Source organism: Phyllobates terribilis, unplaced genomic scaffold (assembly GCF_046119375.1).
Source record: "Phyllobates terribilis strain yellow unplaced genomic scaffold, ASM4611937v1 Scaffold_4__5_contigs__length_816908805, whole genome shotgun sequence".
Taxonomy (NCBI): Eukaryota; Metazoa; Chordata; class Amphibia; order Anura; family Dendrobatidae; genus Phyllobates; species Phyllobates terribilis.
This window is the reverse complement of record NW_027362764.1, coordinates 3,186,658-3,200,766: the sequence shown is the minus strand read 5'-3', so window position 1 is coordinate 3,200,766 and position 14,109 is coordinate 3,186,658. Positions and strand designations below refer to the sequence as shown.

At 48.4% G+C, this 14,109-nt stretch overlaps 1 protein-coding gene across 1 annotated transcript; it reads left to right on the top strand.

Moving 5' to 3' along the window:
• Positions 1 to 4,603: 4,603 nt before the first annotated feature.
• Positions 4,604 to 12,383, top strand: LOC141264762 (uncharacterized). Its single transcript, XM_073677048.1, has 3 exons — positions 4,604 to 4,909; positions 9,439 to 9,565; positions 9,879 to 12,383. The coding sequence occupies exons 1-3, from the start codon at positions 4,817 to 4,819 to the stop codon at positions 11,690 to 11,692; spliced, it is 2,034 nt and encodes a 677-aa protein (XP_073533149.1). The 5' UTR covers positions 4,604 to 4,816; the 3' UTR covers positions 11,693 to 12,383.
• The last annotated feature ends 1,726 nt before the right edge of the window (positions 12,384 to 14,109 follow it).

Genomic DNA, 14,109 nt, shown 5'->3' with positions numbered 1-14,109 from the left:
TCTCTTGTGTGCCTTTCCTGGAGGCTGTATTTCCAGGCCTGTCTGAACACGCTCCTAGCCTGTTCCTCCTGCCTTCTAGGGGCCGATTACCTAGACCTGTTCCTGTATCTTGTCTGACCTGTCTGAACACGCTCCTAGCCTGTTCCTCCTGCCTTCTAGGGGCCGATTACCTAGACCTGTTCCTGTATCTTGTCTGACCTGTCTGAACACGCTCCTAGCCTGTTCCTCCTGCCTTCTAGGGGCCGATTACCTAGACCTGTTCCTGTATCTTGTCTGTCCTGTCTGAACACGCTCCTTGCCTGTTCGTCCTGCCTCTCTGGGGGCCGTATTCCCAGACCCGCTCCTGTATCCCGCTGCAGTGTCGGTCTCCTCCGTACACTCAGTTCCAGTCTGAACTCTCTCCTATCCTTTACCTGTTTTGCCTCTATGTCCGTTCCCTTCCTTTTTCTGCAGAGTCTGAACTCGTACCTAACTCCTGCTTGTTGTCTCTGTACTCCCGTTTGTGAGTTTGTGGTCCACTCGCTACTTCACTGCAAGTACCCTGTGGGTGTCTGGCTCTGCCTTTCCCTTCCTGTCTGTTCCGTGTGAACAGAGCCCTGTCCCCCCTACTCAGCCTAGCCTGCTCTGACTCCTTTGCTCACCGCTCCGGCGGTTCTAGCCTGCTCTGACTCCTTTGCTCACCGCTCCGGCGGTTCTAGCCTGCTCTGACTCCTTTGCTCACCGCTCCGGCGGTTCTAGTCTGCTCTGACTCCTTTGCTTACCGCTCCGGCGGTTCTAGCCTGCTCTGACTCCTTTGCTCACTGCTCCGGCAGTCCTGTCCTGCCCTGCTTCTGCCCGCTGCTCCGGCAGTCCTGTCCTGCCCTGCTTCTGCCCGCTGCTCCGGCAGTCCTGTCCTGCCCTGCTTCTGCCCGCTGCTCCGGCAGTCCTGTCCTGCCCTGCTTCTGCCCGCTGCTCCGGCAGTCCTGTCCTGCCCTGCTTCTGCCCGCTGCTCCGGCAGTCCTGTCCTGCCCTGCTTCTGCCCGCTGCTCCGGCAGTCCTGTCCTGTCCTGCCCTGCTTCTGCCCGCTGCTCCGGCAGTCCTGTCCTGTCCTGCCCTGCTTGTGCTCGCTGCTCCTGCAGCCCTGTCCTGCTCTGTTCTTGCCCACCGCTTCGGGCGCTCCCTCTCTGCTGTGGTTGTCTACCGCATCTGCGGTTCTGTGACCCAGTCTGTACTGGGTCTTAACCTTTCTGTGCTCCAGCCCGTCCTTTCGGCCAGTACCTCCCTGCCTGCATACTCGCCTGTATCCACCCATCTGCATATCTGCCGTGTTTGCTTATATCCACCAGTCTGTGCCAGCCTAACCTGCCTGTTCCTGAGTCCCAGTGTGTACTGGGTCCTATCCCGCCTGTGTTCCTACCTGCTAGTGCCTCCCTGTCTGCACTCTAGCTGTGCTTGCCTGTACCCCTCTACCTGTATTGTTCCTGAGTCCCAGTGTGTACTGGGTCCTATCCCGCCTGTGTTCCTACCTGCTAGTGCCTCCCTGTCTGCACTCTAGCTGCGCTTGCCTTTACCTGCCTGCCTGCATACCAGTCGTGCCTGCCTATACCCTCCAGTCTGTGCGCCAGCCTAACCAGCCTGATCCAGTAATCCCTGTGTGGGTCAACCCCCGTGTCCGGAGTTTGACCTGGAGTAGCACCTGGTCCCTCTGCCCGGTTTCTCCCTGGTGCACTGGCGTCGTATGCCGTCGTGCCATCTTGGTCGGATCGGCCAGATACTTAGTCACGCCCCTCCAGGCACTCTCCGGTTCATGGTCCAGTGGAATCACTACAATCACACGCACACGCCGCTCAGCCCGGGCGTGTGCATAACAGTCGGCACATAAAGATTATAATATCATCCAAATATGATGACTCACACTTCCGATGGGGTTCTAAAACGATGTCCATCAGCCTCTGGAACGTGGCCGTGCTGTTTAGAGAGGGAGTCGCTTACCTTTACCTCGTTCCTCTTGTGTCGGTTGCAGAGGATCCACAGTCGATACGACGGGAGTTGCATCTGTAACCATACATTCCCGGTCTTTCCATGCCTTTAACAGATCGACATGATATAGTTGCTCGGGTTTCCTCTTCCCGGGCTGGTATACCCTGTAATTCACCTCCCCAACCTTATCCCGGATTTCATATGGCCCTTGCCACTTGACCAGGACCTTATTTTCTGCAGTGGGCACCAAAACTATTACCCTATCTCCTTTTTTAAAGGACTTGACTGTGGCCTTTCTATTATATGCTCGGCTCTGCGCTGCCTGGGCTTCCGGAAGGTGTTCCTTTACTATAGGCATGACCGCCTATCACCGCGATCCGGTCCACATGCTCTATTAGACTTTTATGGTGAGCAGGCTCCTGTTCCCACATCTCTTTGGCTATGTCCAGCAACCTCTGGGATATCTACCGTATAAAAGGTTCGAATGTAGAGAAAGTCGCTGAGGACTGCGGTACCTCTCGGACAGCAAACATTAAATAGGGCAGTAACATATCCCAATCCTTCCTATCTTTGGAGACCACTTTCTTTAGCATAGATTTAAGGGTTTTGTTAAATCTTTCCACGAAACCATCTGCCTGTGGATGGTACAACGACATGCGCAATTCTCTAATCTGCAGCAGTTTACACAATTCCTTTTTAACCTTGGACAATAAAGGAGTCCCCTGATCTGTAAGGATCTCCTTAGGTAGCCAAAGGCGACAGAACATGGCAAACAGCTCCCGGGCAATAGCCGAGGTGAGACGAAGCAGAATTGCCTCCGGGTAACGAGGGCCATAGTCTACTACCACTGATAGGTGTTGGCCATGAGCTGACTTTACTATGGGTCCAACCAGATTCAAAACAATCTACTCAAAAGGTACCGCTATAATAGGCAGAGGAACCAATGGACTTCAGATGGTGCGGTCAGCTGACATTCAGGGCAAGACTCAAAATACTTCTGCACCTCAACATAAATCCCGGGCCCAAAGAACTGCTGCAGAATCTGCTATTGTGTCTTTTTGACCCCTAGGTGACCACCCAGCATGTGTTTGTGGGCCATGTCGAGCACCGCACGGCGGTACGATTAGTGGAACAGCCGGCAGTGCACCACTTCGTCCCGGATTTTGTCAAACCAATATAGCAACTCATGATTGACTGCCATACGCGGAAAAAAAACACTTCTGCCGCCGGATTCTGAGCCAGCCCAGTTACCTCTATAACCCTTTCTCGTGCCAGAGTGTGATCCAGGAGCTGAGCTGTCCCAAAAGTCCCCCGGGATACTTCCAGCTCCGGGATCGACGTGGTCTCCTCGACCTCTCCTGGCAACACCTCTAGGGGAAACCTATCGGGTTTACACTCTGTCCCTAGGTTGGCGACCCCTACGGCAGGTATCGCTGACTCGGGATCTCTCGGGTTCCGCACCCGGCAAGGACCTTTACGTTGGGAGGGTTAATCTTACTCTCCCACAGGGACCAGAACAGGGGCAAGTCTCTTCCCAAAACAGTTCCATAAGGCAGGGTCTTCACCACTCCCACCACATGTTTAACCTCCCTGCACGGAGTGGAAAAGGTAACCTCCACCATCGGATACTCGCAGAGTTCGCCATGTATACAAATGACCCTGACTTTTCCCTTAGTGGGTTCGAACTCAGAGATCAATGTACGGTGTGTGTTGTGTGCATAGTGTGTAGTGGTATGTGTCAAGTCTGTACGTTGTATTACGGTATGTGTTACGTGTGTATGGTATGTTACAGTATGTTATGTGCGTACGGTGTGTTACGGTATGTGTTGTGTATACGGTGTGTTATATTTGTCTGGTGTGTTACAGTATGTTGTGTGTACGGTGTGTTACGGTATGTGTTACGTGTGTACGTTGTATTGTGCGCAGTGTGTTGCAGTATGTGGTATGTGTATACGGTGTGTTATGTTTGTCTGGTGTGTTACAGTATGTGTCACGTCTGTACGGTGTGTTACGGTATGTGTTGTGTGCACAGTGTGTTGCAGTATGTGTTATGTGTATACAGTGTGTTACGTTTATCTGGTGTGTTACAGTACGTTATGTGTGTATGGTTTGTTTCAGTGTGTGTACGGTGTGTTGCGGTATGTGTTATGTGTGTACGGTGTGTTACGGTATGTGTTACGTGTGTACGGTGTGTTGCGGTATGTTACGTACGGTGTGTGTTGTGTGCACAGTGCGTTGCAGTATGTGTTATGTGTATACGGTATGTTACGTTTGTCTGGTGTGTTACGTGTGTACGGTGTGTTGCGGTATGTGTTACGTGTGTACGGTGTGTTGCGGTATGTGTTACGTGTGTACGGTGTGTTACGGTATGTTACGTACGGTGTGTGTTGTGTGCACAGTGCGTTGCAGTATGTGTTATGTGTATATGGTATGTTACGTTTGTCTGGTGTGTTACGTGTGTACGGTGTGTTGCGGTATGTTACCCATGTGCGGTGTGTGTTGTGTGCACAGTGTGTTGCTGTATGGGTCACGTCTGCACGGTGTGTGTGGGTGGTCGCACAGATCTGCTGTGTGTTGCAGTGAGGGGGGAGAGGAGCTGACGGGGTGGAGCGCAGCGCAGGGTGATGAGGAGGAGGAGGAGGAGGGGGTGAGTGGAGCTGCATCTCTTGATGTCAGGCTGAGGGAGGAACTTCCTGCTTCCTCTCCTTCCCTGCAGCTCACTGAGGGGTTTTCTTCAGGCCTAGGCTCGGCTGCAGGGTATTTGGGGTTGCAGCCCCCGTTCATGGCCTTAGAGGAGAAGCTCTCGGCCGTGGTCAGGTTGTCTTAAGCCGGCGACAGCCCCCGGTTTGGCTCCCACATGATCTGCTCGGTGACAGCTGGAGACAGGCTGAGCCTCTCGTCCACCCGGAGAGAGCTAGAGAAGCCCCTACCAGAGGGAGACGCTGCACAGGTACCGCAGTGGGGGGTGAGGTCTGTGGCCGGGCACACGTGTCAGCAGGTCACTAGTGATCCTTTATATAGCGCCAACATATTCCGCAGACCACGCGAGCCGTCACTCGTGGTCCAGCGCTACAGTCCCTCTATATATCTGTATATATACACCTGCAACACAAATAACTCACCGCGTTTCACACTGGGTACAGATGAGCAAATGCCGAGTGCGCACATCACATCTGCACCGATATTAGGGACGGAAGTAACCGGAACGACCTGGCGTTCTACCCTCCTGTCATGACCGCCGTTAGTCCATTATTTGGCTGTTGTAATATTGGTGGAGATAGCAGGACCAGTCTGGCATACAGCAAAACACTGTACAGCAGGGTATGAGGCTAAGCTGCGAGCCGTTGTAATAAATTGTCAAGTTTTTAAAGGGAACTTTTGCTTCCCCATCTGAGAGCAGCATGATGTAGGGACAGAAACCCTGATTCCAGCAATATATCACTTACTGGGCTGCTTGCTGCAGTTTTCAGAAAATCATTCAGTCTTCTCAACTGCAGATCTAGCAGTGCTCTGAATGCTGAGCTCTGTATAATCCTGCACCACAAAACTGATTGGACGACCTGGCAGCAGGTTTACTACTCCTCTAGTGATAATCTGTTGATAAAACAGTGATTTTATAAAAACTACTCCAAGCAGCCCAGTAAGTGACACATTGCTGGACTCAGGGTCTCTGCCTCTACATCATACTGCCCTAACATTGGGTAGCAAATACTTGACAAATTCCCTTTAATTAGGGCTCGATACTACCTACCCTTTTAACTGGAACCAAGAGATACATCCGCTGGCATGGGATCGAATGTCAAAATTTTTAATAGAACAGTAACATTCACCATTCATTTTTACATCCAAAATTCTATGCTGAATGAAAGCGCATTACATACAGATGTATACAGTCACCACTAGGGGGAGCTCACTATATACAAATTTATACAGAAACCACTAGGGAGAGCTCACTACATATAGATTTATACAGCCACCACTAGAGGGAGTTCACTACATACAGATTTATACAGCCACCACTAGAGGGAGCTCACTATATACACATTTATATAGTTACCACTAGGGGGTGCTCACTACATACAGATTTATACAGTCACTACTACCGGGAGCTCACTACATACAGATTTATATAGTCACCACTAGAGGGAGCTCACTACATACAGATTTATATAGTCACCACTAGAGGGAGCTCACTACATACAGATTTATACAGCCACTAGGGGGAGCTCACTACATACAGATTTATACAGCCACCACTAGAGGGAGCTCACTACATACAGATTTATACAGCCACCACAAGGGGGAGCTCACTACATACAGATTTATACAGCCACCACTAGGGGGAGCTCACTACATACAAATTTATACAGCCACCACTAGAGGGAGCTCACTACATACAGATTTATACAGTCACCTCTCGAGGGAGCTCACAAACATACAGATTTATACAGTCACCACTCGAGGGAGCTCACTACATACAGATTCATACAGCCACCACTAGAGGGAGCTCACTACATACAGATTTATACAGTCACCACTCGAGGGAGCTCACTACATACAGATTTATACAGCCACCACTAGAGGGAGCTCACTACATACAGATTTATACAGTCACCTCTCGAGGGAGCTCACAACACACAGATTTATACACTCACCTCTCGAGGGAGCTCACAACATACAGACTTATATAGCCAACACTAGAGGGATCTTATTATATATACCGTATTTTTCGGACTATAAGACGCACCGGACCATAAGACGCACCTAGGTTTTAGAGGAGGAAAATAAAAAAATAAAAATTTAAGCAAAAAATGTGGTCATGATGCACTTTTAAGAGGGAAGGGGGTCTTCTGCTGACACTGGTATAGGGTAATGTCCCCCAATTCTGACAATATCCCCCATCCTGGTATATATGTCGCCCCCCTTCCTTTTATATGTGGTCCCCATCCCCATCCTGGTATGCATGGCACCCCTCATCCTTATCCTGGTATGCATGGCACCCATCATACCTATCCTGATATGCATGGCACCCCTCATCCCTGTCCTGGTATGCATGGCACCCCTCATCCCTGTCCTGGTATGCATGGCACCCCTCATCCCTGTCCTGGTATGCATGGCACCTCTCATCCCTGTCCTGGTATGCATGGCACCCCTAATCCCTGTCCTGGTATGCATGGCACCCCTAATCCCTGTCCTGGTATGCTTGGCACCCCTAATCCCTGTCCTGGTTTGCATGGCACCCCTCATCCCTGTCCTGGTATGCATGGCACCCTAATCCCCGTCCTGGTATGCATGGCACCCCTAATCCCTGTCCTGGTATGCAGGCACCCCTAATCCCCATCAGGCTGCACATTAAAAAAACATAAACACTCCTACTCATCTTTCTTCTCTCTCCTCCAGCGCTGCGTCCTGTCTGCCTGCACTGATCTCTCCATGTGAGCCCCGCATGACGTTACTGCCATGCACAGCTCACAAGGAGAGATCAGCTGCTGGAAGTCACTGCTCCCCATGCCGGGTCTGTGTGCGCGGGGAGCAGTGACTTCACTCTCCTTCATAGCCGGCACACAGCTTAGCCGCGCTGCGGCTGCCGGCTATCTCCTGTGCCCGCTCATTAAATGGCATGAATATTCACCCTCTCCCCAGGCCCATGGGCATGGAAAGAGGTTGAATATTCATGCCTTTAACAACGGGCACAGGAGATAGCCGGCAGCAGCAGCAGCAGCAGCCGCAGCGCGGCTACACTGTATACCGCTATTAAGGAGCATGAATATTCATTTTCTTTAGCAGCGGGGACAGTGTAGGCTGCATCGGGCAGCTGCTACCTCCTGTGTCCCGCTCCTCCACAGATACCGCGCCCCCCACACCACACATAAATATACCCCCCCACCCCAACATTCGGACCATAAGACGCACCCCCATTTTCCTCCAAAATTTTGGAGGAAAAAAGTGCGTCTTATGGTCCGAAAAATACGGTACATTGGATATTAAAAGTCTACACACCCCTATGCCAGTTTTGTCATGTAAAAAAATCCTACTAAGAAGAATATTTTCAAAACTTTCTCTATCTTATGTCACCTATAATTTGTACAATTCAATAGAAAAACATACTACATTTTTTTGGGAGTGGAAAAAGAATAATTCTTTGTTGAAGTCCCCTATGGATTTATGACACCATTCAGTGTTTTGGGCCGGAGTCTATCAGCACGGCACATCGAGAAATTGGGAAGTTTTGCCCCCCCCCGCCTTGCAGTCGCTCCACATATGTCAGATTACAGGGGCATCTCCTGTGTACAGCGTCCTCATCAAATCACCCACAAATTTTCAATTGTATTAAGGTCTGAGCTCGGTCCGGTCATTCCAAAACTTTGATCTTTTTCTGGCAAAGCCATTCATTTTTTTATTTGGAGGTCGCTTAGTGTCGTTATTCTGAAAGGTGAAATTTATCTTCAGCGTTTTAGCAGAGGCCTGAAGGTTTTGATGCAAAATTGCCTGATATTTTGAACTGTTCATAATTCCCTCCACCTTGACTAAAGCCCCAGGTTCTAGCTGCTGAAAAACTGCCCCAAAGCACAATGCTGCCCCCACTATGCCTCACTGTGGGGATGATGATCTTCCTGTGATGCACAGTGCTGGCTTTACGTTAAACATACCTTTTGGCATTATGGCCAAAACATTCAACCTTGGGCTGATTAGACCATAACACATTCCCCACATGCTTCTGGCAGACTTGATGTACATTTTGGCAAAGCATAGCCGGGCTTGGATGTATTTGTTTGTAAGAAAAGGCTTCCATCTTGGCCCCTAACTCCACAAGCTGGACATATGAGCAATACGGGAGATTGTTGTCAGACCACAATCAATACTTGCCAGACATTCCTGCAGCACCTTTAATGTTGTTATAGGCCTCTTGGCAGCCGCCCAAACCAATTTTCTGCTTTTTTGAGGGACGTCCAGTTGTAGGTAATGTCACATCTTGATGACAGTTTTCACATTGTCCATAGTATTTCTAATGTCTTGGAAATGTTTGTATCCTTCTCCCTTTGCTGTGTTGTCAGCTGTTTTCTGGATCATGGCTTTTCCTGTAAGATGCAACTAAGAAAACGTCAGGAAAGTCCTCCTAGAACTACAAAACTTTATATGGAGTTGATCAGAATAACTTTTAAGGAAACCGGAGAGCTGATACATGCTTACCAATCCGTAGACTTCACATATCAGACACTTTTATATTACCCTATAAAAGTTTTCTCCACCAAAAATAAATGGGTACAGTCCCTGAAATAATTATATAGAACAAAACTCTGTACAGCCACCACCAGCGGGAGCTCACTACATACAGATTTATACAGTGACCACTAGGAGGAGCTCACTACATACAGATTTATACAGTGACCACTAGGAGGATCTCAGTACATATAGATTTGTACAGCCATATAGGACAAAAGGTGAACCAAGCTGACCCACTGTCCTATTATTTTCCAGGTCCCTGTCACCTTTGATGATGTGGCCGCTTATTTTTCTGAGGATGAATGGAAAGACCTGGAGGAATGTCAGAAGGAGCTATACAAGGACATGATGAAAGAGAATTATGAAGCTCTCATCTCCCTGGGTAATTTGACTGCTTACTTTTACACCTGGACATTCAGTGCATACAGCCTGCAGAGTATTGCACCATCGACCTCTATAGAGATCTGCAGAGCGTTACTGTCCCTTCTACCTTTTGGCAGATATATAGTGATGTATTCTGCAGATTCCTACATCACTGACCTCTCTAGAGATCTGCAGAACATTGCTCTGTCCTCTTTAACTCATGAGATAGGGATGTATTTTGCAGACTATTACTTTACTATACTTCTCATCTTCTCACTATATATTGTCTTCCATGTAAAGAGATCTAACAATGAGTACATTTTTCTCTGCAGAAGATGCATCAGTCAATGAGAAAGACAAGACAAAGTACAATGACAAGCTGGAGAACGGTGACACATCTTCTATTCCGGCTTTGGATCAAACATCATGTCCAGAAATTGAGGACGACCTCGGATGTCAACCAACTCCCAGCAGATCCCAAGAGAGTCAGGGTGTAAACCATGCCGAAAATGTCTCCCCTTATTCGGAAAGTTTTAGCCCTGGAACCACCCAACAGGACTGTACGAAAGATGAAGGGGAGAAGCTTTACCAGTGCACGGAGTGTGGCAAGAACTTCCGAAAGCGAGACAGTCTGAAGCGTCACCAGCAGACGCACACGGGAGAACGCCCCTATAACTGCATTGAATGTGGGAAAAGTTTCATCCAGAAGCAGCACCTGGTCACGCACCTGAGGACTCACACGGGGGAGAGGCCCTACAAATGTGAAGAGTGCGGGAAAAGCCTGAGCACCAATGAGCGTCTGAAGATCCACCAGAGGATTCACACAGGGGAGCGGCCATACAAGTGCGGGGACTGTGGGAAGAGCTTCAGAGCCCACCGAGTCCTTAAGGTACATCAACAAACGCACACCGGGGAGAGGATCCACAAGTGCGAGGACTGTGGGAAGAGATTTAGGCACAAGCAGACTCTTTTGGCTCATCAGAGGAGTCACTCGGGTGAGACCACATATAGCTGCAATGAGTGTGGCGAGAGCTTCCGCACCTTCAAGCACCTTAAGTTCCACCAAAAACAGCATCGTGGTGAAAAACCGCATGAGTGTGAGGACTGTGGGAAGGGTTTCCGGAAACGAGAACATCTCAGGCGCCATCAGCAGATCCATACTGGTGAGCGTCCGTTCTCTTGTGAAGAATGTGGCAAGGGCTTTATACAAAAACATCACCTCGTCAGACACCAGAGAACTCACACAGGCGAGAGACCGTTCACTGTGGTAATAGTGGAGGAATTCCCTTATAATAACTCCTCTACCGGCACATGCCGAGGAAGTCCTCATATCTGCAGTGAATGTGGCAAGAGCTTCACCACGTACGAGCACCTGAAGAGGCACAACAGGATACATACCGGAGAGCGGCCCAACAAGTGCAATGACTGCGGCAGGACCTTCAAGTCTCAGAAACTCCTCAAGGCACATAAAAAAGCACAGGACGAGGAGACGGGGCTCTGCAGAGAAGAAGACAGTGAGAACAGCGAGAGCCAGAGGGCAGGACCCGGTGAAAAACCCTTTGAATGTGGCGAATGCGGCAAAACTTTCCGTTTCCTGAAGCACTTGAAGTTCCACTTGCACACTCACACCGGGGAGAGACCCTTCAAATGTGAGTCGTGCCAGAAGACGTTTCGTAAGCGCGATTGTCTGAAGAGGCATCAGCAGATTCACACGGGGGAGAGACCCTTCACCTGCGCAGACTGCGGAAAGGGCTTTATCCAGAAGCAACATTTAGTGAGGCACCAGCGGACGCACACAGGGGAACGTCCTTATATATGTAGTGAATGTGGGAAGACCTTCAGCACCTGTGAGCACCTTAAAATACACGGTCGGACACACACGGGGGAAAAGCCCTACAAGTGCAATGACTGTGGGCAAAGCTTCCGCAAGAGAGAATACCTCAAATGCCACCAGCAGATCCACACTGGAGAGAGACCCTTCACCTGCTCAGAGTGTGGGAAAAGCTTCATCCAGAAGCATCATCTCATTGCCCATCTACGAACCCACACCGGGGAACGACCGTACCAGTGTAACGACTGCGGTAAGACGTTTAGGCACAAGCAGAATCTCACCACACATCAAAAGACTCATGGGATTGGCCTGTAGGGGACACAGGTCTCATCTTCCAATTCCACTGTGGGACCCGGAGATCTGCATCTCCCTTCCTTCTCTGTCTTAAATTGTCCAGTCCCTATAATCATGGCCATGCTACATAGAACTACTCAATAATAAGATGATAATGACCAGTCCCACCACTATTAGTCACCTTCAAGGTCCTTACATTTTAGATGTCTCTTTTCTGATCCATGGCGGCTGATAGAAAGAAAAAGAGAAGACATGCCAAGTGTGAAGTCGGACACAGCTTCTTCCACCTGTATTATGAAGACTTTGCTTTGTTGCAATAATGTGCTGACCCCGTCGCGGTTCCCCGGACCCTAAGCCCAGGGCCATTTCCTTCAGTATAAATCTTTTTATTACATGGTGTATTGTGGACATGATAGGAATGGCATGTGCCAACATACCCAAGATATGCACTTCAGGTTTTTGCCCACATGGTATTATTATTATTATTCGGCATCAGGACATGAGCAAAGGCGCCATTGTCTTCCCCCATATTTCCCGATCGCAGGACGTCAGGACAGGCAGAGTATCTCCAAGATTCTCAGCCTTAGGGAGTAATGGCCGACCTTGTGCATCCCGCCATATCACATGTTACATTATCCGCCGGGTATGTGGAATGTGCAGCCCCCAGACCGTTACCATTATTTTTATATGATAAAAGCCAGTATTTACTTTACGTCTCCTCTTTTATTTCTCCGTATGATATCCAAAAATCCAGATGATATTTCCGTTGTGTCGAATCTTATCTTGGTCCTATAAGTAAAGTATCCAAAAATGTGTCTAGCACAAAACATGGGCGATAAGTATCGAGATAATGGAAAATTATTAGGATGAGGCTTCTCAAAAAAATGGCATGGCTGGCTGATTGCTAGATCACAGATCACATTACGCCTCGCATCTATTGCATCCACTATAACGGGGGGCCATGAGCCTTGTAAGTCCGAGGAGGTAAAACGGCAGTCGTGTAGCTCTGTGCTCCTGGCACGCTTTGTGCTCGGCTACTCTTTTGTTACGTGATTGCCATTTGCAGACCTGTCGCTAAATAATACTGGATGCCAGTGAGAGCCAGCAAGCCATTTTGCCATAGTCGGGTCATTTAATTGCCAGGCTAGGGAGGCAAACTGCATCAATGTCCCAGATGAAGGAGGCTTAGCGACACCCCTGTCCGTGTTTGGAAGCTCCAGCCGAAGATTTCCAGTGGAAAACTGTCAATATAACACACGGATGGGCCGATTACACCCCAGTGAGAGCTGCTGTTTGCCTAGCTTTCAGAAGGAGGGTATAAGCAGGGGACCCCCTCAATGCTAAGGCAACATATTGTTCTGGTAAACATTTTATACTTGGATTATTATTTAGACAATTCATATATCTTTGAAAATGTTTGTATTTTAATATTAGCTTTATAAGTGTTATTCATAAAGCAATAACACAGGGCGTTATATAGAGGTGTCTGTGTTAAGCTTTCTCTTGTTTTTAAAAGAATAGTTAATTGGACAGAGATAGTTTTAGTTTCAAGGACGTTTGCATCAGTTTCCATCATTTACAATTTTGTCATGTTCCGATTAAAATGCTTTCTTTCCCCCCAATTAAAATATCTGCTATGTTAGGTAATGTAAAGCCTGTACGGACATTCCCCTTCTCATATCTCTGTAGTTGTAATAAAGGTTTGTGAGTGGACCTCTGAGAGTCGGACAAGCCTTGTACACAGACAGGACTGGTTGTGTGCTCTTGTCTCCGATCAATCGACTCTCTGATTTGATCAAAAGCGGCAAACGTGTGAAACCTTTTGAGTTTCTTCTAAAAACCTTTCCATACAGGTTTTTCTACATCAATATAGTGTCTGAAAAGTATCACCAATGGATCCATTTCTAATTAAAAGGAGCCGTAAAATACATGTACAAGACTTACTGGGCACTGGAGAGTGTAAGAGCCGGTGAACTGTTCAGTAATCACTAACATGTTCTGTTTTTAAGGTGCCCGGCCGCTAAATACTGAAATAATTATTTATAACCAATCAGACCACACGCTTCAAATTCTTACAACTTTTAATACTTCTGCTCACTGAGAATAAAAAATATTCTTGTTACAATCCAGAAGCGAAGAATCAGTCCCCATCATGAACCAATGGGAATCAGGTTTCTTAAATGTATCTGGATTTGGTTCTGCTTTGTAACATGATAACAGGATCTACTGCAGACAGTTTTCAGTTTCTGCAGGTAATCAGGAAAGACTCCACTCACTGACTGCAAGCAGAGCTCTGGAATATGATGAGGAATTGAAACACCGCGTTTGTTAGAAGGTTGCAGGCTGAATCACAAGCAAGTGATAAGGGATGGTGAGAAAGGCCACAGCCCCACTATCAGTATTCGGTCAGTATTTTTTTCTCAGGAGTGGGAGCCAAA